We start from the raw sequence: 26,432 nt of genomic DNA, 5'->3' as shown, positions 1-26,432 counted from the left end.
AGTTACCAATGTTTAAAGGGTACCACTTTCCCAGCACAGTGATTTCATTAAACAAATCATTGATACCAGGAGGCAAATGTAAAAACGGTTTCAGCACTGCAGAGCAGCAAAACAAACTTTGAGTTGCGTTGTGTCAAAGGAAAAGACCGAAACAACGCAGTAAATAAAAAGATATGGATTCTATTATTCTCCCCGTCAGTGCTGATGCACTTGGCTGCCATTCACCAACACAGACCGCATTGCACCACTGTGCGAGGGTCTGTGCATTCAGTCAAGCATAGGTTTTGCACTGGAAGACGACTCTTGCAGTAAAACTATGCTTTAATAACTTTTCACCCTCTGGATGGGTGCTGTGCAATGCAGCACACATGCAAAGTTTTAAAAGTATGGGTAAATTAAAACATTTCTCAATTGCACCTCCTACGGTTTTGGGATCAATGTCTGTCTAACAATGTGGGTAGGTAGGGAATTGATTGCCGATTGGGAGTTGCATGGGAGTGCCCATGTGCCACCCATGGAACACACCCCCTTGAAGAAAAGTAGCGCAAAAGCGACTTTGGTTACTTTGGCCAACTTTCCAATGCGAATCCTGATTTGTGTTGGGAAGAAAATAAAAATAAAACTAGAAAGCTTTGTGCAGGGTTTGGCTTACAAAAGTAATGCAAGCCAGGTGCAAAGTGTTGGTTAAACAGAGCTGAATCAAGCCTGCAACTGCTGGAATGCACCGGTGTGCTAAATAGAAGCCCAGAACTGGAAAAAGCAATACCCTATTAACATGGATTCCTATATAACAGTAATTTGTGTTGCAATGACAGGTGCTCCTCATATACCTCAGCTTTACCAGATGGCCTGCTCTCCCTCGAGGAGTGGATGTTTGAAAGCGGGCTCAAATTGTACAGCTGCTGAGGTTCCGCCTATCAGCACATCTTTAATGACGTCATTTTTGTTTAAATGTGCCTTTTCAACAGAAACTAGAGTTCATAACACAGCACTTTTGTGTGGTCTGCAAATTATATTCTACTTTTGACAAACGGTGGGTTTTGCGATTTTGAAAACATTTTTGACAAGCTTTCATTAGCCTGAACTTAAACCTTCTGAGCTTCTACTAAGGGCTGACAGAATCTAGAACTAAAGTTCGACATATAATATTGATGCATGTGTAGCATATTTCCTGACACTTTTGGTCCATTAGAAATCTTGTTCAAAGTGTAAAAGGAGAAGAAATTAAGCTTTCTGGACATGGCCAAAAACTTGCCACTCTTGGCTTATTGGTTAGCATTGGCCCTAGACACCAGTGTTTCTTCAATGTACCAGCTTACCCTATAAGCACGGCCACTGGAATTGTGTGGCTGCAGCGAATTTTGCATAATCATAGACCGCTGCATTTGCCACACAATCCATCATCTGCTGCATAAACTGCAGATTTTAACAAAAAAATGCAGCAACACGTGTTGCAGTGCAGTGAAAGGCCCTTTGACTGGTCGCTGCTCTGTTGCTTATTGTTATATTTGGGTATTAAATTGGTACTAATGATGTGCAATCAATGCCCAGGCAGTATTAACAACTGTAAAAATGCAAAATAATGAACTAAAATGTGCCACATTATGCCGCATAATTTGCATTTTGTTTCTGCATAATTTACACATCCCTGCAGCATAATTTGGTCCCGCCCTGCCGTATAATTCAGTGGCCCTGCCTGTAAGCATTAGAGGACAGTTGGATGGGCATATTTCGGCACCAAAATGTGGCAGACCTTCTAGTTTTGATATTGTAATTGATCCGTTTGGCCTGGTTTTCAGTGATGACACGATCTTCGTAAAAGCAACATCCCCCCGCCACCTTCGGACATTGCCTTTAATAGGTGTTAATTTACTGTGTCCTTCTGGACCTGAGTTCCACACTTGCTTGTGTCTCGTGAAGATCTTCTGGCTGCTCTCTCTAGATGCCTCTGGAAGTGTCGAGTGCACACTGGAGTAATGCCAAGAGGTCCCCATGGCATGCGTGACTCTCCCCCAGCCCCCACCTCTTGAGCCAACAGCCCATGGACTTCCGTGCTTGCTTTTTAAGCTTCAAGCTTTATTTAATAAACATACAGGTTTGCTTTTACTGTTAGTATAGTTAGTTAGACCCAATAAAATAATCCCACCATGCAGATTGCTACTGTTTAGAAAAAAGGCCCAACTGGTTGAAGTGTCACAAAGCACGGACACTTGGAATGAAGCGCAAGCGGAGGTTCCGCGGATACCGCCTGCAGCCACTGACTGTGAATGAGGACCCAGAGAAATGGTCTCACAGCCTCTTTCCAACTGCATTTCCCAAACAGGGGAGTAGCCTGTTCAGTAAGACACAGGGATGTGAGCTTTAGATTTCCGGACAATCACACTGGCACATATGTTAAAATACATTATAGGACAAGCAGGGGGCAGGCAGGAGAGGGGCGTAAAGAAAAGCGGAAAGAGAGAGGGATGCTGATTGGTAGGAGTAATAAGAGAGAGAAACATTGTTTTATAAAATAATCAACATTTTCAGGGCTTTCAGAACAGAGAGGGCGAGAGTGTGTGCGTGGTTTTGTCTGTGTGCCCACGAAACACCTCACCATACCCGACTGCAAGCACCTGTGCCCAATTATTCCTCAGAAAATACATTTATGAGGGGGGTGTAACCTCCCCCCCTTGAAGCTACGCCACGTCCCCAAAGTATTGTATTCAAAGTGCATTTATATACCGTTTACTACCCCTGATAAGGCGTCAAAGCGTTTTTTCAGTGAGTAGTACGCTACTCACTTTGCTTCAACATCCTGCGCATGCTGCGTAAGATCTTCAGGTGGATCCCCACCGAGACCAGGAAGACGGTCACCCAGGCCCTCGTCACCAGCCGTCTGGACTACGGCAACTCCCTCTACGCTGGAACCACCACCAAACTCCAGAAGAGACTCCAGCGGATCCAGAACGCCTCAGCACGACTCATCCTGGACATCCCCCGTCGCAGCCACATCTCCGGACACCTGAGAGACCTGCACTGGCTCCCGGTCAACAAGAGAATCACCTTCCGTCTCCTCACCCACGCACACAAAGCCCTACACAACCAAGGCCCAGGATACCTCAACAGCCGCCTCAACTTCTACGCTCCCAAACGCCAGCTTCAATCGACCAGCCACGCCCTCACCGCCGTCCCCCGCATCCGAAGAGCCACCACAGGGGGACGGTCCTTCTCCTACCTCGCCACCAAGACATGGAACTCCCTCCCGACCCACCTCCGCCTGACCCAGGACCACCTCGCCTTCAGGAAGCAACTCAAGACCTGGCTGTTCGAGCGGTAGCGGACCCCCCTCCCCCAGCGCCTTGAGACCCTCTGGGTGAGTAGCGCGCTATGCAAATGCGATGATTGATTGATTGATTGACTCCGGAACCCAAATGGATTAGAGGTGAATCAGTATAGGGAAATATGAAATTAACTTGAGCGTTGGACACATTACTCTGTTATTTGAAGTGAAAAGGATAGTGGAGGGAAGGAAGAGGGAAGGGTGTGCATTTATATAGTGCTCGCTATATGAGGTGTTGAAAAGCTTTTCGGCGAGTAGCACTCTACTCCGGAACCCAAAAAGGGTTAGTGGTGAATTATGAAATTAATTTGAGCAGTGGACAGTAACATTTCTTGAATTCTCATTCAATTCTCGAGACACGGTCCTACTGATTGAAGCCAGGTGCCAGCCCCTGGCGCTCCATATGTCACCAAAACACTCAAGCAAATTACAAAATGTGTATTCCGAACTCCTGTATTTTGATAGATTACATTTTTCTCCCGCCCCCAAAAATCGCCAGGGATCATCTGTCTGCATTTTCCAAACTGTTACATAATCCACTTTACGTAACCAATTAAAAAGCACGCAGCGCGGTGGCTTGAACTCAAGCGTGAGGCAGCAGGAATCGGAGGGATTACCCGGCATTCCCTGCTCTCAGTGTAATTAGTCAAACAATAAACCAGGTAACCAAAACATACTGAAAACACGGGGGAAGCACGTTGACGACTTCCCAAAAGCCACAACAGCGGTCCATGGCACAAGCTTCAAGGCGCGCAGTCAGATGAGTGATCACCAAATAAGAATCCTCACAAATAAGATCTTAGTCAAACTGAGCATCAGCTCGGGCAGGCTGCGGTTGATGCGATGTGGGTGGATGCTGCCTGGCATTGGTGGAATAAACATGGATGCTCCCAGATAAAGGGGCTCTTTGGCATGCAAGGGGTCCTACGAGGCAAGAAAGACCCAGCACCAAATCAATGCAATAAAAGCTTTATCTGTCAGAGCCATTCCCTCCCTAGCTGAGAATGGAGCCAAAGAGAATGCCCTGTCCTTGACTCGTGCCATTTGGACCAGCACAGAGCTCGTGTTGCATCAGACTTTGTGTGGCATGGCCTCTGATCCCCCAAAAGTGAGGCACATGGAAAAGACAGACCGCAAGATACTCTGAATGATGTGGAAGTTTGAAAGTAACCTCTCCTCTAGCACTGGTTTCAAAGGATGACCAGCTCAGCGGCCAGCGTTACGGCAGAGTGGTGGGATGAGGGTGAGAAAGAAAGAAGAGAAAAAAAATAACTTACCTGCCGCTTTGCCACTCTTCTGCACCTCTCGTGGCTCCACTACAGGCAGGCTCCCAGCCTCCCCTGCGGCCAATCCTGAGGCTGCTCTCAAGCTTTAGAGGCCAGCTTCAGGATTGGCCTGAGCGCCCTCGATTTGCACTCCCAAGGACACTGGGAACCACTCCCTGCTGTCTCCAACCCGACAACGCAGCTGCTTTGGAGACAGAGTGCGCATGTTTTGCCCAGCCTGAGACAGCTGGCCAAACCCACATGTTCACTGATAGCCGTGCTCCCCACCACCAATTCCTCTCCTGACTACCCCTGCAATGGCCCCGCCCCAAGGACGCAGCATTTAGAAATTGAAAAATAAAATGATAATAAACCTGTTTTATTATTGTTTTATTTTTCAACTTTTGAAGCTGCTGGCAGGTGTAGTGTCTCAATGACCTAGGTGATTCCACATGCACAGGGGTGATCGTTGGCTGAGCCCCGTGTGTCATGTGGAACCGCCTGCCGTACGGCCAGACATAGTTAATTAATAGCCCAGGGACCCGGACGTGGGTAAGTGCGAAAGTAGGGGCGCCCCACAAGGCCTAACCCGCAACACTACAGTGGGGGCGGGACGACGCCCCTAGGCCATAGCGGAGGAGCCGCCCTGCCAACTGGAAGTGTACAGGCTCCTCGGATAAAGCGATGCCCGTGGAGCTGTGGACATGCAAGAAGTGTGCCTGGAGGTAGAAAATAGTGCTTCGATCATAATGATCATGCGCTCCCTTATATAAAGATGTGGTCAGCTACTAGAGGTTTGGAATTGCAGTCCTTCGTTTTCACCCTTTGGAGAGGCACACGTCTGCTAATGGGGGTGTGCAAAATTACCTCTTAAGGGCACAAAGATTGATCAGAACCAGAGGTTGCACCATGTAAACTTTCAGGACAGCATATGTGTCCTGGAGGCAGAGAGAGTTTAGGGCATCGGTGAAGTGGTCGTTGGCCCAGGAGCCCAGTCTTTCAAGGGGCCGCTGATAGAGCCAGCTCTGTTCTGCAGAGTCCTGCCATAATGACCTTGCATGCATGCGATTACTCACTGTACAAAGCAAGATTCTAGTGCAGAGCTGCATGCATGTGATAACTCACTTTAGAAAGCATATTTCTAGTGCAGAGCTGCATGCATGTGATAACTCACTGTAGAAAGCACGATTCTAGTGCAGAGCTGCATGCTTGCAATTACTCCCTGTAGAAAGCACAATTATTGTGCAAACCTGCATGCATGTGATTACTCACTGTAGAAAGCATGTCTCTAGTGCAGAGCTGCATGCATGTCATTACTCACTGTAGAAAGCATGATTATTGTGCAACACTGCATGCATGCGATTATTGTAGAAAGCATTATTCTAGTGCAGAGCTGCATGCATGTGATTTCTCACATTAGAAAGCATGATTCTAGTGCAGAGAAGCATGCATGTGATAACTCACTTTAGAAAGCATATTTCTAGTGCAGAGCTGCATGCATGTGATAATACTTTAGAAAGCATATTTCTAGTGCAGAGCTGCATGCATGTGATAACTCACTGTAGAAAGCACGATTCTAGTGCAGAGCTGCATGCTTGCAATTACTCCCTGTAGAAAGCACAATTATTGTGCAAACCTGCATGCATGTGATTACTCACTGTAGAAAGCATGTCTCTAGTGCAGAGCTGCATGCATGTCATTACTCACTGTAGAAAGCATGATTATTGTGCAACACTGCATGCATGCGATTATTGTAGAAAACATTATTCTAGTGCAGAGCTGCATGCATGTGATTTCTCACATTAGAAAGCATGATTCTAGTGCAGAGAAGCATGCATGTGATAACTCACTTTAGAAAGTATATTTCTAGTGCAGAGCTGCATGCATGTGATAACTCACTTTAGAAAGCATATTTCTAGTGCAGAGCTGCATGCATGTGATAACTCACTTTAGAAAGCATATTTCTAGTGCAGAGCTGCATGCATGTGATAACTCACTTTAGAAAGCATATTTCTAGTGCAGAGCTGCATGCATGCGATTACTCACTGTAGAAAGCACGATTCTAGTGCAGAGCTGCATGCTTGCAATTACTCCCTGTAGAAAGCACAATTATTGTGCAAACCTGCATGCATGTGATTACTCACTGTAGAAAGCATGTCTCTAGTGCAGAGCTGCATGCATGTGATAACTCACTTTAGAAAGCATGATTATTGTGCAACACTGCATGCATGCGATTATTGTAGAAAGCATTATTCTAGTGCAGAGCTGCATGCATGTGATTTCTCACATTAGAAAGCATGATTCTAGTGCAGAGAAGCATGCATGTGATTACTCACTGTAGAAAACATGATTCTAGTGCAGAGCTGCATGCTTGCAATTACTCCCTGTAGAAAGCACAATTATTGTGCAAACCTGCATGCATGTGATTACTCACTGTAGAAAGCATGTCTCTAGTGCAGAGCTGCATGCATGTCATTACTCACTGTAGAAAGCATGATTATTGTGCAACACTGCATGCATGCGATTATTGTAGAAAACATTATTCTAGTGCAGAGCTGCATGCATGTGATTTCTCACATTAGAAAGCATGATTCTAGTGCAGAGCTGCATGCATGTGATAACTCACTTTAGAAAGCATATTTCTAGTGCAGAGCTGCATGCATGTGATAACTCACTTTAGAAAGCATATTTCTAGTGCAGAGCTGCATGCATGTGATAACTCACTTTAGAAAGCATATTTCTAGTGCAGAGCTGCATGCATGTGATAACTCACTTTAGAAATCATATTTCTAGTGCAGAGCTGCATGCATGTGATAACTCACTTTAGAAATCATATTTCTAGTGCAGAGCTGCATGCATGTGATAACTCACTTTAGAAAGCATATTTCTAGTGCAGAGCTGCATGCATGTGATAACTCACTTTAGAAAGCATATTTCTAGTGCAGAGCTGCATGCATGCGATTACTCACTGTAGAAAGCATGATTCTAGTGCAGAGCTGCATGCTTGCAATTACTCCCTGTAGAAAGCACAATTATTGTGCAAACCTGCATGCATGTGATTACTCACTGTAGAAAGCATGTCTCTAGTGCAGAGCTGCATGCATGTGATTACTCACTGTAGAAAGCATGATTATTGTGCAACATTTCATGCATGCGATTATTGTAGAAAGCATTATTCTAGTGCAGAGCTGCATGCATGTGATTTCTCACATTAGAAAGCATGATTCTAGTGCAGAGAAGCATGCATGTGATTACTCACTGTAGAAAACATGATTCTAGTGCAGAGCTGCATGCTTGCAATTACTCCCTGTAGAAAGCACAATTATTGTGCAAACCTGCATGCATGTGATTACTCACTGTAGAAAGCATGTCTCTAGTGCAGAGCTGCATGCATGTCATTACTCACTGTAGAAAGCATGATTATTGTGCAACACTGCATGCATGCGATTATTGTAGAAAACATTATTCTAGTGCAGAGCTGCATGCATGTGATTTCTCACATTAGAAAGCATGATTCTAGTGCAGAGAAGCATGCATGTGATAACTCAGTTTAGAAAGCATATTTCTAGTGCAGAGCTGCATGCATGTGATAACTCACTTTAGAAAGCATATTTCTAGTGCAGAGCTGCATGCATGTGATAACTCACTTTAGAAAGCATATTTCTAGTGCAGAGCTGCATGCATGTGATAACTCACTTTAGAAAGCATATTTCTAGTGCAGAGCTGCATGCATGTGATAACTCACTTTAGAAAGCATATTTCTAGTGCAGAGCTGCATGCATGCGATTACTCACTGTAGAAAGCACGATTCTAGTGCAGAGCTGCATGCTTGCAATTACTCCCTGTAGAAAGCACAATTATTGTGCAAACCTGCATGCATGTGATTACTCACTGTAGAAAGCATGTCTCTAGTGCAGAGCTGCATGCATGTGATAACTCACTTTAGAAAGCATGATTATTGTGCAACACTGCATGCATGCGATTATTGTAGAAAGCATTATTCTAGTGCAGAGCTGCATGCATGTGATTTCTCACATTAGAAAGCATGATTCTAGTGCAGAGAAGCATGCATGTGATTACTCACTGTAGAAAACATGATTCTAGTGCAGAGCTGCATGCATTCAATTACTCCCTGTAGAAAGCACAATGCATGCATGTGCTTACTCACTGTAGAAAGCATGTTTATTGTGCAACACAGCATACATTCAATTACTCACTGTACAAAGCACAATTCTAGTGCAGAGCTTGATGCATGTGATTACTCGCTGTAGAGAGCGTGATTCTGGTGCAGAGATGCATGGATGCGATTACAGTAGAAAGCATGATTCTATTGCAGAGATGCATGCATGCGATTACTCACTAGAAAGCACGATTCGAGTGCAGAGCTGCATGCATGTGATTACTCACTAGAAAGCACGATTCGAGTGCAGAGCTGCATGTATGCGATTACTCGCTGTAAAAATCATGTTTCCAGTACAGAGCTGCATGCATGTGATTATTTACTGTAGAAAGTACGATTATTGTGCAGAGCTGCATGCTTGTGATTACTCACTGTACAAAGTACAATTCTAGTGTAGAGCTGCCTGCATGTGATTACTCGCTGTAAAAAGCATGATTCCAGTGCAGAGCTGCATGCATGTGATTACTCACTGTAGAAAGCATGATTATTGTGCAACACTGCATGCATGCGATTACTGTATTTATTTGAAAGGTTTTATATAGCGCTGGCTAGACCCGGAGGTATCAGAGCGCTTTACATGAGTATCAGACCATAGTTGCTGGTTACATCATTACAAAGGTTGCAAAGTTATTAGAAAATAGCTACATAGTTACATGTTAGGTCGAGACAAGATATAAGGACAATATGTGTACGGGAAAGAGCAGGCAGGGGGAGAGATTCAGGGGAAGTAGGCAGCGAACGAAGGAGGGAATGAGGAGGGAAGGGTGATTCTAGTGCAGAGCTACATCCATACGATTACTCACTTTAGAAAGCATGATTCTAGTGCAGATCTGCATGCATTCAATTTCTCACTTTAGAAAGCACGATTCTAGTGCAGAGCTGCATGCATTCAATTTCTCACTTTAGAAAGCACGATTCTAGTGCAGAGCTGCATGCATTCAATTACTCCCTGTACAAAACATGTTTCTAGTGCAGAGCTGTGTGCATGCCAATACTCACTGTACAAAGCATGTTTCTAGTGCAGAGGTGTGTGCATGTGATTACTCACTGTACAAAGCATGATTATTGTGCAACACTGCATGCATGCGATTATTCACTGTACAAAGCATGTTTCTTGTGCAATCAATCAATCAATCAATCATCGCATTTGTATAGCGCACTACTCACCCGGAGGGTCTCAAGGCGCTTTGGGAGGGGGGGTCCGCTACTGCTCGAACAGCCAGGTCTTGAGCTGCTTCCTGAAGGCGAAGTGGTCTTGGGTCAGGCGGAGGTGGGTCGGGAGGGAGTTCCAGGTCTTGGCGGCCAGGTAGGAGAAGGACCTTCCTCCTGTTGTGGCTCTTCGGATGCGGGGGACGATGGCGAGGCCGTGGCTGGTCGATCGGAGCTGGCGTGTGGGGGCGTAGAAGTTGAGGAGGCTGTTGAGGTAACTCGGGCCTTGGTTGTGTAGGGCTTTGTGTGCATGGGTGAGGAGCCGGAGGGTGATTCTCTTGTTGACCGGGAGCCAGTGCAGGTCTCTCAGGTGTCCGGAGATGTGGCTGTGTCTGGGGATGTCGAGGATGAGTCTCGCTGAGGCGTTCTGGATTCGCTGGAGTCTCTTCTGGAGCTTGGCGGTTGTTCCGGCGTAGAGGGCGTTGCCGTAGTCCAGGCGGCTGGTGACGAGGGCCTGGGTGACCGTCTTCCTGGTCTCGGTGGGGATCCACCGGAAGATCTTACGTAGCATGCGCAGGATGTTGAAACAAGACGAGGAGACGGCGTTGACTTGTCTGGTCATGGAGAGGGAGGAGTCCAGGATGAAGCCCAGGTTGCGTGCGTGGTCTGTCGGTTTGGCTGCGGTGCCCAGGGCAGGGGGCCACCAGGAGTCGTCCCAGGCGGAGGGCGAGGAGCCCAGGATGAGGACTTCCGTCTTGTCTGAGTTCAGTTTCAGGCGGCTGGTCATCATCCACTCGGCTACGTCTTTCATCCCTTCGTGTAGGTTGGCTCTGGCGGTGGGGGGGTCGTTGGTAAGGGAGAGGATCAGCTGGGTGTCGTCGGCGTAGGAGATGATGTTGAGGTTGTGTTGGCGTGCGATGGCCGCAAGGGGGCTCATGTAGACATTGAAGAGGGTGGGGCTGAGTGAGGAGCCTTGAGGAACGCCGCAGATGACTTCGGTGGCTTCTGATCTGAACGGGGGTAGGCAGACTCTCTGTGTCCTTCCAGCGAGGAAGGAGATGATCCACTCCAGTGCCTTCTCCTGGATTCCGACGTTGCTGAGGCGCTGCACAAGGGTGCGGTGGCAGACAGTGTTGAATGCCGCGGAGAGGTCTAGGAGGATGAGGGCCGCTGTTTCTCCGTTGTCAAGAAGGGCTCGGATGTCATCGGTGGCTGCGATGAGGGCGGTCTCGGTGCTGTGGTTGGCCCAGAAGCCAGACTGTGAGAGGTCGAGGGATCCATTCGTCTCGAGGAAGGCGGTCAGTTGCTTGTTGACGGTCTTCTCGATGACTTTGGCTGGGAACGGGAGGAGCGAGATTGGGCGGTAGTTTTTGAGTTCGGTGGGGTCCGCTGTTGGTTTCTTCAATAGAGCGCTGAGTTTGGCGTGCTTCCAGCTCTCCGGGAAGGTGGCGGTGTCGAAGGAGGTGTTGATGATGTCCCGCAGGTGGGGTGCAATGATAGCGTCGGCCTTGTTGAAGACATGGTGAGGGCAGGGGTCGGTAGGAGATCCGGGGTGGATGGAGTTCATCGTGCGGATGGTGTCTTCGGTGCTGATCGGGGTCCAGGTGCTGAGGGTGGTGGTGGGGGGCGTTGGTGCGGACGTGGGGAGCGTTGGTTGTGTGCTGAAGCTGTTGTGTATGTCAGCAATCTTGTTGTGGAAGTAGGAGGTGAGGGAGTTGCAGAGGTCTTGCGATGGGGTGATGTCGTTGTTTCCGGCGTTGGGGTTGGAGAGCTCTTTCACGATGTTGAAGAGTTCCTTGCTGTTGTGTGCGTTGTTGTCCAGCCATTCCTTGAATGCTGTTTTCTTGGTGGCGTGGATCAGTGGATGGTGCTTTCGGGTGGCGAGCTTGAGGGTGGTCATGTTGTCTGGTGTTGGGTCTCTTCGCCAGGCTCTCTCGAGGGCTCGGCAGTTCTTCTTGGAGCTCTTGAGTTCGTCGGTGAACCATGGGGGCCTTCTTGCTGCCGGGTCTGCTGGGCGGGGTCCTCAGTGGGGCGAGGTCGTCAGCGCAGTTGCTGATCCACTTCGTGAGGTTGTCGGCGGCCTGGCTGGGGTTCGCTGAGATGGCGGGAGGGTGCTGGCTCAGGGATGCGGCGAGTTGGTCGGCTGTGATCTTGTTCCAGCTTCTTCGTGCCACATGTTGCTGGTGGGGTATACAACGTTTACCACGCATTTTTTACCACGCACTACACTTACAACGCAGGCATTACCACGCATACCATTACAACGCATTGCGCTGGGGGCGCTCTAGGGTAGGGAATAAGTTTAATTTTATATCCAACACCTTCCCTAGTGTCCACGGGGACTGGAGTTGGAATATAAAATTATACTTACCACTATCCAGCACCTCAAAGCGCTATGCGTTGTAACGGTATGCGTTGTAAATACCGCGTTGTAATGGTATGCGTGGTAATGGTATGCGTGGTAACGTCATACATCCGCTGGGGGTGGTGGATCGTGGTTCTTCTGAAGCTGAAGTGGACGCAGCTGTGGTCCGTCCAGTGGAGTCCGGTGGTGTGGCTGCAGCCAATGTCCTTGCTGGATAAGAAGACGGGGTCGAGTGTGTGTCCGGCGTAGTGGGTGGGGGTGCAGAGCCGCATGCATGTGATTACTCATAGTACAAAGCATGATTATAGTGCAGAGCTGCACACAGTGCTTCCTAGGCAGAACACTGCATGCACATATCTCTTTCCAGAATTGCATGCACATATCTATTTCCAGAACTGCATGCTTAAGAGTTCTGAGTGCAAAGCGGTCGCTGACTCAATGCAGAACTATGCAATTTGATCTGAATGCACACTGTGCTTCCAAGGCAGAGAACTGCATGCGCATATCTATTCCAGAACTACATGCACATATCTCTTTCCAGAACGCCATGTACATATCTCTTTTCAGAACGTCATGCTTGTGGTTGCTGAGTTCACAGCGCTCACTGGCTCAATGCAGAATTATGTACATTTGATCTGAATGCACAGTGCTTCCTAGGCAGAGAATTGCATGCACATATCTCTTTCCAGAACTTTGTGTACATATCTCTTTCCAGAACTTTGTGTACATATCTCTTTCCAGAACTGCATGCACACATCTCTTTCCAGAACTTCATGCACATATCTCTTTCCAGAACTTCATGCACATATCTCTTTCCAGAACTGCATGCACATATCTCTTTCCAGAACTGCATGCACATATCTCTTTCCAGAACTGCATGTACACATCTCTTTCCAGAACTGCATGCACATATCGCTTTCCAGAACTGCATGCACATATCTCTTTCCAGAACTGCATGCACATATCTCTTTCCAGAACTGCATGTACACATCTCTTTCCAGAACTGCATGCACATATCGCTTTCCAGAACTGCATGCACATATCTCTTTGCAGAACTTCATGCACATATCTTTCCAGAACTGCATGTTTGTGATTGCTGAGTGCACAAGTACGCATATTTGATCTGAATGCACGCTGCTTCCTAGGCAGAGAACTGCATGCACATATCTCTTTCCAGAACTGCATGCACATATCTCTTTCCAGAACTGCATGCACGCGATTACCGAGGGATTCATGTGCGGAACTACTGCATGCGAGTAAGAAACTGATGTGATGCTTGAGGTTACTGAGCAGATCTGTATGCGTTGATCCGAGGTGCCACTGATGTGCTGCACTGCATGCGTGATTGCCGTGCAATGAGCACACACAGGGCTTCCCTGCTTTGCGACGACTCTGTCGATCATTGGCTTGTCGCCCTGAGAAGAGAAGGGCCGTTCTAGAAACCATGCAGATGATAAGCAGAGGCTCCCCGCTGACACGTGACTGACTCCAGCCCGACCCTACAGGCCTTTCAGCAAATGCCCCGAGGGGCCAGTGTTAGAGTCACAAACTAAAAGATACAAAGCTGGGACATGCTTCTAATTTCCCGTAGGCGTGCAGACTGTGCTCATTACGGCATCAGCCGCCACCGACAGGAGATATCTTTGTTCCCTCTTCTCTAGGCACATGGACCGTTGCTCGGGGCAGAAACAACGCCCCCTCACCCCAAGCCACGCAGCACGCAGGAGAGGCTCGACGTCAAGAACGTACCCTTTCAACAGCCAATGACAGTCGAAATAGAACAATCCCAACCGTCGCTCTCCACCGACCAATCATTGACCAGCCACTGTTCCTTCTCCAGGCTCCAGCCAATCGGGTGCACGGAGCGAAGAGAATAAACAAAACCTACCTACGTCACACATGGGAAGTAGTCGATCATTACTGAGAGGAATGCATAAACCTCCTGTCTCTCGCTCCAGGCACACTGTGTACCATTCCAGAAAAATCTGCATGAGTAGCAAAGTACGAATCAGCTGAGCCAACCAATGATTGTACTGGCTTTGAAATAGCCTCCGAAACTTGCAGCGTTTTGCAGCGCTATCCTGGCCCGGGCGGGGCTTCTGAGCACTTGACAACAGTTCCCGACTGCCCTACAAAGTTCGTTATGCTCATGGCAATGCAGTGGTTTGCCCAGAATCAGAGGATGTTGAGCCGAGGACAGGATTTAGACATCTTTCCCTATGTCGGCAGCAAAAGCAACAAAACTACTGATTCAGTGGTGTTTAGAAGGTTTACTGGGTGGTTAGTTGTAGTGACCGGCAGATCACTGTTCTAGTGTTTCTTTATGGATGTGTTTACCAGCCACTTACTGAGGGCTGGCTCACACCATCAGCCCCACACCCATCCATCACAGATGTCGCAGGACATGTGATCCTGTCAATAAACGGGATGGGTGCACGTGTCCTTGGCTAGTTCCAGATACCCTAACACTGTGCCAGTGGGGCTACCATATGTGTATTGGTGCCTAGGGCCTCAACCTTTAACAGTTAGTAACAGCTGGAATTTGTACGTATAATATCCACTGTGGCTGTTGCTTAATGCCAGAGTCACAGGAAACGTAATGGTGGCTCTGCCACAGATTCCACCACCTGGTTCCTTATTTGCAGATTAAAACAACAAATAGGACGTTTCTACTTTAAATGGATCAACAGTTACAAACACGCAGATGCACTTGTGGTGCATGCAGGAAAGATACTTTTAAAAAGTCACATTTTTGCTGCTTCTTTTTGTCTTCATTCATATTTTAAACTAGTACTAATGGGGTAAAAGGTTTATCCTAATACTGTTAAAACTTCCATCCAGGGGCGTAGCTTCAGTTTTTTGGTGGGGTTGTTACACCCCCGTAAAATATGTATTCTGTTGTAAATAGTTGGGTACAGGTGCTTTCAGTTGGGAATGGAGAAACATCTGTTGGGTTTCACCTGGGATATTCATTCTCTCTCTCTCTCTCTCCCCTCCCCCCTCTCTCTCGCTCTCCTGTTTTGAAGGCTTTGAAAAATGTTGATTCGTTTGAAAAATGTTGTGTTTTAAGTGCCCCTAACAATACACCCTCCTTCCACTTTCCACTGCCCCTTAAGCCCCACTCGTCTCCTGCTTCTCATATATTGTGTTTTAACAATATATCCCAGCATGATTCGTGGGAAATCTGAAACTAGTTTACATTGGTTGTTAGCGAGACAATGGTGATAAAGTAGGGTTCCCGTGCGCCTATGCAAGCCAAACTCATTATGCGTTGGGGGAAACGTTTTCACTTAGATCTGGCGGAATGTTTATACTTTTCTTTCTTAACAAATGTTCTTTGTGTTTTGCACAACATTGGTATCCTTTCTGTATGAATCAAAATTTGCCTAGCTAAGTAACAGTAAGTTTAAATTCTATTAAGGACACGGAGGCGAGGATTATGCTGTTCTTTCTTCGCTTTATTCTATTCCATTTTTCCACAGCAGCATTATTAACATATAAACACTTTTTTATCCATGGGAAAACCATACAACTGAAAAGAAACAACATAAAGCTCAAATAAAGAAAAAAAGTATTTGAATAAAGAATCCATTTTAAAAATGAAGAGACTTCGTTGAACTTGGGAAAACATTTGGAATCACTATTGAGACGAAAAATGTCACAAACTATTTGTACATTGTAACGATTACTGAAGGGTGCAGGGTCATTGTTTTGTGCTGATTACTGGTGGATAAGTAGGGTCTCTTACTTCTCTCAACCAATGGGACCTAGGGGATTGTGTCCCAGACCATTTGCACCTTCAACATAGTTGATACCTATACTAAGGACTTCAGTACTGGTGCAGGCAGAGTGGCCTTGATCCCTGTTTGTTGTTATTATAAAGCTCAAATAAGCCTGAAACAGACTACAACATCCATGAGTCCATTGGATAACACCAATCCTTAGTCCTTTCTTAGTGTTAGTATGTCCTAGAAAGATCCTTCATCCTGGTTGTCCCTCCTCTTTCTTCGTGAAAACGCCTCAGAGGCACTGGACTTGTTTGGCACGATCATGTCCTAAAACACAAGATACCATTGTAAAGTTCCTGAGAAAAACCTGAACATCAATCAACCAAAGTATATTCCTGAAGGCAAGCAGTTGTATACCAATTATACAGACGTAAGGAATTTTTTTTACTTACCGCCATACGGGCGGGTTCGCACAACCGAGCCGTGAGAGGGATAATCCTTGCCTCTGTGTCCTTAATAGAATTGAAACTTAACGTTACTTAGCTAGGCAAATTTTGATTCTATGTCAGGACCAGAGGCTCAGATTATGCTAGTTCAAAGCTTACTCACCACTAAATGTGCAACATTCACCACCGGTTTAAAGTAGAACCGCATAAGATCTTCCAAGCGAGCGCCTAGAGAAGACGCCTTCGAGGCCATGGCACCTCTGGCTGAATGTGCACCAAACTTTTTTGTGTCTATACCCGCCTCCTGCATGACCCAGCGCACCCACTTCGCAATGTTGGGGAAGGAGACTACTTTGTGCGGTTTCCTTAAAGCAATAAGGAGCTGTCTTTTGCCCGGAGGGCGTAATTCTAAGGTTAGGTCCTCGTAGGCCTTGAGGCACTGCACCACACAGAGTTTGGGCATCTCAGCAAAGACCAGATAGGAAATTGTTCTAGAAGCAGACTTTGTACGTCGACCAATCGTAAAAGTCATCCCATCCGGGGGAAAAGCTTGTGCAGAAATGTCTAGCGCACGCACATCCGCAACTCTGCGGCAAGAAACCAAACACAACAACGTGACCAGTTTAGCTGACAACTCCTTAAAGGAAAGGTACCTGTTAGGTTGCCAGGACAGGAACAGATTGAGAACCAGTTTAAAATCCCACAAGACGGAGTACTACGGTTAGGGGGGCCAATGACAGATGAATAACTCTCAAGAGTTGGCAAACAAAAGGATGTTCTCCCACCGGATTACCATCAATCGGCTCATGACCCGCTGAACTAGCGGAACGAATAGCGTTAATGGTTCGGTATGCCAGGCCGTCTGTCGCCAACTCGACCAAGAAATTCAAGATAGGAACGACTCCTGCGACCACGGGATCCAGGTCCTGTCGAAGACACCAACGTAGCCACTTCGTCCAGGCGGACCGATAACGCTTTGAGGTGCTGGCGGCCCATGCCTTTGATAAGAGTCTCTGCTGGTTCTGAAAGGCGCCATTCCATGATGAGGAGAGAGCCCTGAGTGACCAGGTGATGCTGTCCTCCCTCCGGATTCTGAAGAAGGTGAGGAAACAGGGGGAGTAGGATTGGAGAATCCCAAGAAAGTTTCAGAAGAACTGGAAACCACACTTGGTACCTCCAAAGCAGTGTCACCAACACCACCTCCGCCTTCTGACGGCTGGCGATCATGGAGAATGGAGGAAAAGCGTAACTCTTCTCCTGACCCCACTCGTGTAGGAAAGCGCCCGTTGCCTGCGCTAGTGGATCTAGTCTCCAACTGTAGAATCTCGGGAGTTGGTGGTCCAAGCGGGATGCAAACAAGTCTACTGAGAAGGAGCCCCAAAAGCCGACCAAACACCGCAAGACCTGAGCTTCCAGCTTCCACTGACTGGAGTCCCTCAAATGCCAATCCGCGACCTGGTTGGCCTGACCCGGCAAGTACTCTGCTGACTGTCACCGAAATGTGGTGAGCCAAGCAAAAACCCCGGAACTCCTTCGCCAAGATCGCTAGGGCTTGGGAACGAGAGCCTCCCAGGCGGTTGATGTAACGCACCGCGGGGACATTGTCCATTTTCAGCAGGACACATGAGCGAACTCTGTCCCTGGTCCAACACTGAACCGTAAACGAGCCGGCCAACAGCTCCAGACAATTGTTGTGAAGCTCCCATTTGTCTAACGACCAAGCGCCTCCAGTAGAGAAATCGCTGCAGCGAGCTCCCCACCCCGATCTGCTGGCGTCTGACTCTATGACAATGTATGACAATGAGGAACCAACTGGTCGTATGACAACCCTCTTCTGAGATGGTGTGCTTTCAAGCGTTGCAGTGCACGATAGTACAGGGGCCCCAGGAAGATTGCCTGGATGGATGATGACAGCAGCCCTACCACCCGGGCTATCTGGCGGAGGGAAATCTGGTTTATTGAGATGGTCTGACTTAGCAGATGCTGAATCTTGGCCATCTTTCAAGAGGGAAGACTCAAAGACGTGTGGACCGAGTCCATCACAAACCCTAGGAAAACAATGTTTTGTGAGAACTGACTTGTCCCCGTTGATAACGAACCCCAGATGCTGCAAAAGGGAAACCGCCGCCGCTATTGTATCCTAATTAGGAGTTCTATCCTAACTCCTGTACTCGGGTGCAGTAAGGAGGAGAAGACATCGGGAAACCGAAGAATGGAGAGCTAAGGAGATGGATAGAACTCCTAATTGGGAAACAATAGCGGCGGCAGTGTATGCTTTTCCCGGACTGTGGAGGGTCTAGATGAGACATGATTGAACTGGATATAACTTTGATAGGCGACCTTGGGACCAAGTGAAGCCATAGTATTTACTTTGAAAGATTCAGCTGGCCGCATGAATTGAAAGATATATACGTTATTTATGATTAGGGTTCCCGGTTTTCCGTTTAAACGGTTTTTTACATATAAATACAGACGGAAAACAATTTTTCCGTTGTCTGTATTTATATGTACAAACGGCAAAATACTGAAAAATGTTGCTGTCTGGCATGCTCGAATCCAGAGTTATTTCCCCATGCCCCCTCCTTCTGCTGGAAATTCTTTCCCGGGCACACACAGCCGCACCCGAGTGCTTCACAGGTCTTTTGAAAGACCATTTACTTGTAACGAGGCTTGATTGTTCTCAGGGGCGGATTCTTAATAAGGGCGGGGCTGCGCCCCTAACCCCATTTGCCTCCATTATTTGTGTAATTAAATAAGTGGCTCGCACCTGTTGCAGAAACAATCGTCCTGCATATTTCTGCCCCTGTCTGTGCGCGAGGGTCAGGCAGTGTCAGCACACAGGAAACATGCTCTTACTCCGCATGTGCCACGTCCCAGTTTTTTCTGAGCTGGAGTGATTTCAGCCCTGGTTTGAAACCTCGGTCAGAATGTAATGCCACTCCTCCTGCCTCACGTATCCCACCCTCGCTGATTGACTGCCTCTTGGGCACTTCAGGCTGCAGCCTGTGAATCCCATGAGTGCGTGTCAATCACCTTTCTTCCCAGCTCGTCACATCATTGCTGATCATTGGGTGCATCAGCAAGCCTCATTGATCCCACCCTACTGTGACGAGTTGGGAAAGGGGGCAGCAGCAGACGCAGAAGTTAGTGAGGTACTTGCTGGAAAACGATTGATGAAAGTGAGATACGTAGAGAGAGCCGAGTAATGCAACTGCATGTTCAGCTCAGGTTCGTTCGTGCAGCAAGTTTGTCTCCAGTCCTCTGTGAAACGTGAGCAGTCTCCAAAAACTGAAGTTTTTAGTCATCTTGGGTGTCGGGTTGTGTTTATTTCGCCTGCAGTTAAAGGTGCCTTGGGTGGAGGGGGCGACTCGGTGAGACCTGAACAGAGTTAGAAGTGGGAAAAGAAAATTCAATGTCTTCTGAATTGCTTCTAGTTATTCATGTTTTTTAGGCAGCAGCACAACGTGGAATACAGAATTGCTTCTGTATCACTATCTAACTTTTCATATGCATCACAGTAGTTTAGCGTAAAGTGCGTGCCTTCAAAAGTGAATTGCTTTTTAGTACGTGACCTTTGCTTCCCACGGGTACGAATAAGGATTACAGAAATGGTGAGCAGTATTCTATATTTACTGCGTGTTCCCAACCATTTACATTCCAATTCAACACGCACTGACTGACTTTATTTGTTTACGTTTTCAACTTGAAAGCTGTAAATGTGAGGCTGATCTGAAGGACCTTTAAAAATTTGCAAACATTCGTGACAAGAATTTTCAATTCTATTAAGGACTAGGAGGCGAGGATTATGCTTAGTCTCATTTCTTTACTGACACATAGCAGCCAATCACATTACAGTAAAGAAAAAACAGAAACAGGGCAACCATAGAGTACACCCATAGTATATAAACAGTCTCAGAGGTAACCACTTCCTCTTTCTTTGTCCAAAATCCAGTAAGAAGAACCAATTAACATCAGAAGAACCAAGGAGAACATCATCCAGTAGGGCCAAAATCCGAATGAGGCGGCGGAGGAACTTCCAAAAGCCACAGAAACAGAAGCAGGCCAACGAGGAGTAGAAACTCGCAGCAGAACGTCCACAAGGGCGGAGACGGAGGAGCCTCACTTGGGATCAGAGCCTGAAAAGAGACACAAAGCCGTAATACACATCCTGTGTAATCATGAGCAAATAAGGGTGGGTAGAGAAAAAATCATTGCATTCATCACATATCATTAGGAAAGATCTATGAAGCAGTGCATAGTAACAATATAAACGATATATGCATAGACAACGGGTGGGATAATCCTCGCCTCCTAGTCCTTAATAGAATTGAAAATTCTTGTCACGAATGTTTGCAAATTTTTAATTCTATGTCAGGACAGGAGGCTCCGATTATGCTTGTTTAAAGCTGATCCACCACTACAGAAGCAACACTATCGATAGGTTTAAAATAAAAAGTCTTAAACACAGAAGCAGATGACCAATCTGCAGCCTTCATTATATCAAACAGAGTAACACCCATGGAATAGGCCTTGGACGCCATCGCTCCCCGTGCAGAGTGTGCGCCAAACACAGAAACATCAATTCCAGCTTCAGACATAAGTCCTCGCACCCAGCGCGCCAAGGTAGCTGGAGAAACAGGGCGAAAAGGCTTTTGTAATGCAATAAAAAGCGGACCTTGCATGTCTGAGCGCAAAGAAGCGGTACTCACCTCATAATCCTTCAGGCATTGAACCACACAAAGGTTGGGGTGAGAAGGAAAAGAAGGATAAGAAATAGAAGGCGTATTAGATTTGGTACGTCTGGAGAGACGAAAGGAAACACCTTCAGGAGTAAAGCTGCGACCCGCCAGGTCCAAAGCGTGTACGTCCGAGACGCGCTTACAGGAGACCAAACATAACAACATGGTTAGTTTTGCAGATAGTTGCTTGCGAGATAAGGAAGCATTGGGAGGCCAGGCCTCCAAAAATCTGAGTACAACCGAAACATCCCACAAGGTAACATACTTAGGAGTGGGAGGTTTTGCAAAACGAACTCCTTTAAGTAACCTGGAAACAAAAGGATGTTCACCCGCGGGTTTCCCATCTATGTGGGCATGACCCGCCGAAATAGCCGACCGAAAACCGTTGATAGTCGAATAAGCCAGACCAGAGGTGGCTAAGGAGGCCAAGAAATTAACAATCATGCTGATATCTGCTGAAACGGGATCAACTTGGTGTTGTGAACACCAATCACACCAACGCTTCCAAGACCCCTTATACCGTTTGTGAGTATTGGGAGCCCATGCTTCACTAAGAAGCTTGGAAGCGTCGCTTGAAAGGCCTGGGAGCGACCAGCGATCCCCGAGATCCTCCACGCGAGAAGCGGGAGGGAGCCTGAGAGGACCAGGGGATGAGGATGTCCGAGAGGGTCCAACAGGAGATTCCACAAAGGGGGAAGGAGAAACGGTGGAGCCGAACACATTTCTAGAAGGACCGGAAACCACGCTTGAGCCCTCCAGAGAGGGGCAATCAGAATCAGATCCGTCTGAAATCGTTTGGAGTAGGCCAATACCCTGGGAATCATCAGAAAAGGAGGGAAGGCATAACAGAGGGTCGATGGCCACTGCTGGAGAAAGGCATCCGTGGCCAGAGCCTGAGGGTCCGGCCTCCAACTGTAAAAATGCGGAAGTTGCGCATTGAGGCGTGAGGCAAAGAGATCTAGTTGGCAAGGACCCCAACGCCGATGGAGAGCACGGAAGACCCGAGGATGCAGCCTCCAATCGCTGTAATCCCGGAGATGTCTGGAGTGCCAGTCCGCTATCTGATTGTGGCATCCCGGAAGGTACTCCGCAATAACAGTGATCCTCTTCTGCAGACAGAAGTGCCAGAAATCTTTGGCAATCTCCGCCAGGATCCTGGACCTGGTCCCGCCTAGTTTGTTGACATAGCGGACCGCTGATATATTGTCCATCCGGAGAAGGACACAACAACTGGTTTGCAGAGGGGAAAAACATTTGATCGCAAAGGAACCCGCTAGAAGTTCCAGACAGTTGATATGTAGTGTCAATTCCTGAGGGGACCAACGACCCCCCGTCGAGACCGAGCCGCAACGGGCTCCCCAGCCCCACCGACTGGCATCGGACTCTATCACTAGATCCGGAGACACACCGAAGAGGGCTCGGCCGTTCCAGGCCTCCATGTGGTCCAACCACCACTGCATCTCCCACCGGACCTCCTCCGTAAGAGGAATCTGATCGGAATATCCGAGGCCTTTCCGGAGATGAAGAATTTTCAGGCGCTGCATTGCCCTGTAATGCAGGGGACCCGGAAAAATCGCCTGGATGGAAGATGCCAGCAGACCGACTACATGTGCCAACGACCTCAACGACACAGTCGGTCTGGAAATAACAGATGTCAACTCTCTCTTGATATAACGCATCTTTTGGTTGGGCAAGAGAAGCTGACAAGTGACCGAGTCGATCTGAAAACCCAGGAAATCTATACGCTGGGATGGAACCAACACCGACTTCTGAACATTGATCAGAAACCCCAGAGACTGTAAAAGAGTGATGGACAATTCCAGATGTTGAATAAGTTTGATTGGACAATCCGCCATAAGGAGAATATCGTCCAGATAAATAATCAACCTGACACCCAGAGACCGAAGATGTTCCACAACTGGTCGCAACAGCTTCGTGAAGCACCATGGTGCCGACGAAAGACCGAACGGGAGAACCTGATACTCGTACCAGACTCCCTGCCAAAGAAACTGGAGAAAACGGCGATGTGGTTTGTAAATCGGAACCGAGAGATATGCATCTTTGAGGTCCAGCCGGACCATCCAATCCTTTTCTCGAAGGAGATCTCTCAATAGATGGATTCCCTCCATCTTGAAATGTCGATAGACGACTCCCCCGTTGAACTCTTTCAGGTTGAGAACAAGGCGAGCACCGCCCCCTTTTTTCTCGACCAGAAAGACAGAGCTGGCAAACCCCTTTGGATGACGGGTGGTTGGAATCACCGCCCCTTTCTTGAGAAGAGAGTCTATCTCCTCGGACAGACAAACCTGATCCTGAAGAGAAAAACGCAGACAAGGAGGGGGACAAGTCTGATGCATCGGGTGATAGAATTCTATTCTGAACCCTTGAACAGTTTGTAGCACCCAAGCATCGCCGGAGAGCATGCGCCAATTCTGCAGGAAAAACTGAATGCGACCCCCCAACATCACATCGCATGCAGGAATCAGTCTCACCTGTAGAGTGGGAATCCTGGTATTGTCCCTGATGACCACCGGAACGTCCTTTGCCGTACTGGCCTTTTCCTTTTCTGGAAGGATAAAAGTTGGCTCTTGATGAATAACCTGCGTCGTAGGAGCCTCTGTGTTGAGAGGAATTGCCTCTCTGGGACTGACTGGCAGAACCACGGCCGAACGAGCGTCCCCTACCTCGTCCGGCCTTTCCAAAAACCGGACGCATGGCTCGCCGCAAGGAGGCCTGCGCCTTGTCGATACCACTGAAGGTTGATACAAAGCGCGTGAGTTCCTTAAGGAATGGCTGGCCAAACAGGAGGCCGTCTGCCTCAGGGCCCGACTCAGAAGTGGCCAGTTCAGATAGTCTAGGGTCAAGCTTTAATAAGATGGACCTGCGACGTTCCGCAGATATTGCACAATTCGCATTACCCAACTGGCAAATTGCCCGTTGCGCCCATTCGATCATTTCCTTAGGGTTCACAAGGGCAGAAGCTTCCTGGGCCCTGTAACCTAGGTCCAAAATTTTTGTGAGAGGCCCAAGGACGTCCAACATCTTATCCTGACAGGACCGCCAAGATCTATCCAGGCCCTTCTTTGGGTCCTTGGCATATTTTTTCAAATAGGTGACCATCATGGGGTCAACTTCTGGGGTCTCAGCTAAATGAGCAGACAAATCAGGCCTCGGGCATTCAGAGCGCAGCCTGGCACGAACCGAAGCCTCAAAAGGCTGACGGATATGTGCCTCAATGTAGGCAGCTACAGCCGGAGAAGGCCCCCATGATGAAGAGTTGGGGTGAACAATGTCGGCGGGCTCGAAATTGAGCACCGGAGGACGCTCAGGAGCGTCCACAAAATGCTCCCTACAGACCCGTTTTTTAGGTGGAGGAGAAACATGGTCTGAAGATGCGGAGGATAACACATTGTCCGAATCAGCGTCATGAAGACCTGCAGTCGTGGATGGCGCAGATGCTAAACTTTTCGCCAGACGCTGAAAATCAGACTTGTGAGGGTTAACAGGCGACTTCGCCGATTTCTTGGCAGCCGGCAACCAGCCCTGCTGTTGAGCATAGAGATTGAGGTGACGCTTCAAAGGATTAATAGCACGTACAAGTGCTTTGTTAACGGATTTCTGAACACCTTTGTCCAGCTGTTCAACCAAATCCTGTTCCAAGGAGCCTTCCTCCTCATCAGCATAATAATAATAGTCGTCTTCAGCGTCATCAAAATAATCAGCCATTCTACTGCAAGTAGAGGTAAGTGCCCACAAGACGACTTGAACAATATGGAGTGTTGACAAAAAACACAAGTCAAGGGGGAGTGTTGAGACCCCAAAACACAGGCTTCGAAGAAGCAGGAAATAAACCTGACTCGAAAAACAATTAGAATGTGGAGGGAGCCAAAGCCTGTATCAAATAGAACACTCTAGGCAGAGCCTATGCGAAGGAAAAAACAACCAAAGCCCTCAGAAGACCTCGGTGTCTGACGGGGTTAACGCCAGTGACAGGCCGTGGGCAAAACGTCAATACGCCGTCGCTCAACCAGCTGAGGAAACACCAACAACCGGAAATGGACAGCGCGCATGCGCGACTGTCGCCTGTCCTCGAAGACCGTCGCAAGAGCGCTCGCGCTCCTAAGCAAAACGGAACCCCTGCTCCCGCTCCACTAACAGCGCGCGAGCAGCCAGGAAGCGCTCGCGCAAGGAAACGGAGGTGAGGCACACGCTCCGACAAGGAAGAAAAAACTGCACGCCGGCAGCAAACAACACGCGAAGTCAGTGAACGGAGACACAGCCCCAGACGCGCGATAACAAAGCGCAAAGGTCAGCACAAAGCAAACAGTAAATAACAATGCGCAAAGTCAATAGTAAAGATAAAGCACTTAACTGGCTGCGGAGCAGCAAAGAAAGAGGAAGTGGTTACCTCTGAGACTGTTTATATACTATGGGTGTACTCTATGGTTGCCCTGTTTCTGTTTTTTCTTTACTGTAATGTGATTGGCTGCTATGTGTCAGTAAAGAAATGAGACTAAGCATAATCGGAGCCTCCTGTCCTGACATAGAATTAGTTTTATGGAATTTACTGCCAGTAGCAGTTACCTAGAAAAACATTTTTAGGCTTAGATTAGATATATAAAATTCTGTTAAATACTGCATATTTTTCAGTCCTAACAAAAGTTTATTTCCAAACGTTGGGCATTATCCTTTTAAATATTTTATTTAGGATACATTGATCCCCACATTTCTATGTTTTAATACTGTAAGTAGTTCAAGGTAAATATTGTTTGTGTTATTAAACATTATACAGATTGTAACAGAGCTTTAATCTAACAGTGTGCATGATGGCTTTCTATTGTAGAAATACAACTAAAAGACAACCTAATGCCCCCAAGAGTCCTGTGTTTGACTACTGACGGAGTTTAACACAGTAATGCTCTGGTCGGCACAAATTAAGCACTGTGTGGTACTAAAGTGTTTTTATAGCAGAACTGAGAAACACAGGTACTCTCCTTTTCAAATTACTCAGCACCAGACCATTTAAAGCACTGCTAAAGCCACAACAAATTGTTAGTTTAAGTGAGCGCATGTGTGCACTGTCAATTTAAATAAATGTGGAAAAATACTAGCTGGAGCGTCGTCTTTTGCTTGTGGCCAAAATAAATGTGGATAAATACAGAAAAAATGCCCAAAAAATAAATATGGATAAATACAGACGGAAATGGCAAAAAAAAAATACCATAAAACCGGGAGCCC

At 47.4% G+C, this 26,432-nt stretch overlaps 1 protein-coding gene across 1 annotated transcript; it reads right to left on the bottom strand.

Moving 5' to 3' along the window:
* Positions 1 to 20,261: 20,261 nt before the first annotated feature.
* LOC147673340 (uncharacterized) lies at positions 20,262 to 24,920 on the bottom strand. The gene is made up of 2 exons (XM_086945492.1): positions 23,687 to 24,920; positions 20,262 to 20,591 (listed from the first exon to the last, which is right to left on the bottom strand). Exons 1-2 carry the CDS (start codon positions 24,918 to 24,920, stop codon positions 20,575 to 20,577), a joined length of 1,251 nt encoding a protein of 416 aa, XP_086801618.1. The 3' UTR covers positions 20,262 to 20,574.
* Between the last annotated feature and the right edge of the window lie 1,512 nt (positions 24,921 to 26,432).

Source organism: Lissotriton vulgaris, chromosome 12 (assembly GCF_964263255.1).
Source record: "Lissotriton vulgaris chromosome 12, aLisVul1.2, whole genome shotgun sequence".
NCBI lineage: Eukaryota > Metazoa > Chordata > Amphibia > Caudata > Salamandridae > Lissotriton > Lissotriton vulgaris.
The sequence above is the reverse complement of the archived record's forward strand: the minus strand, read 5'-3'. Positions and strand labels throughout refer to the sequence as shown.

Bases quoted from the DNA above. Each gene is read 5' to 3' on its own strand.
- LOC147673340 (XM_086945492.1), bottom strand. From the start codon at position 24,920: ATGGCTGATTATTTTGATGACGCTGAAGACGACTATTATTATTATGCT.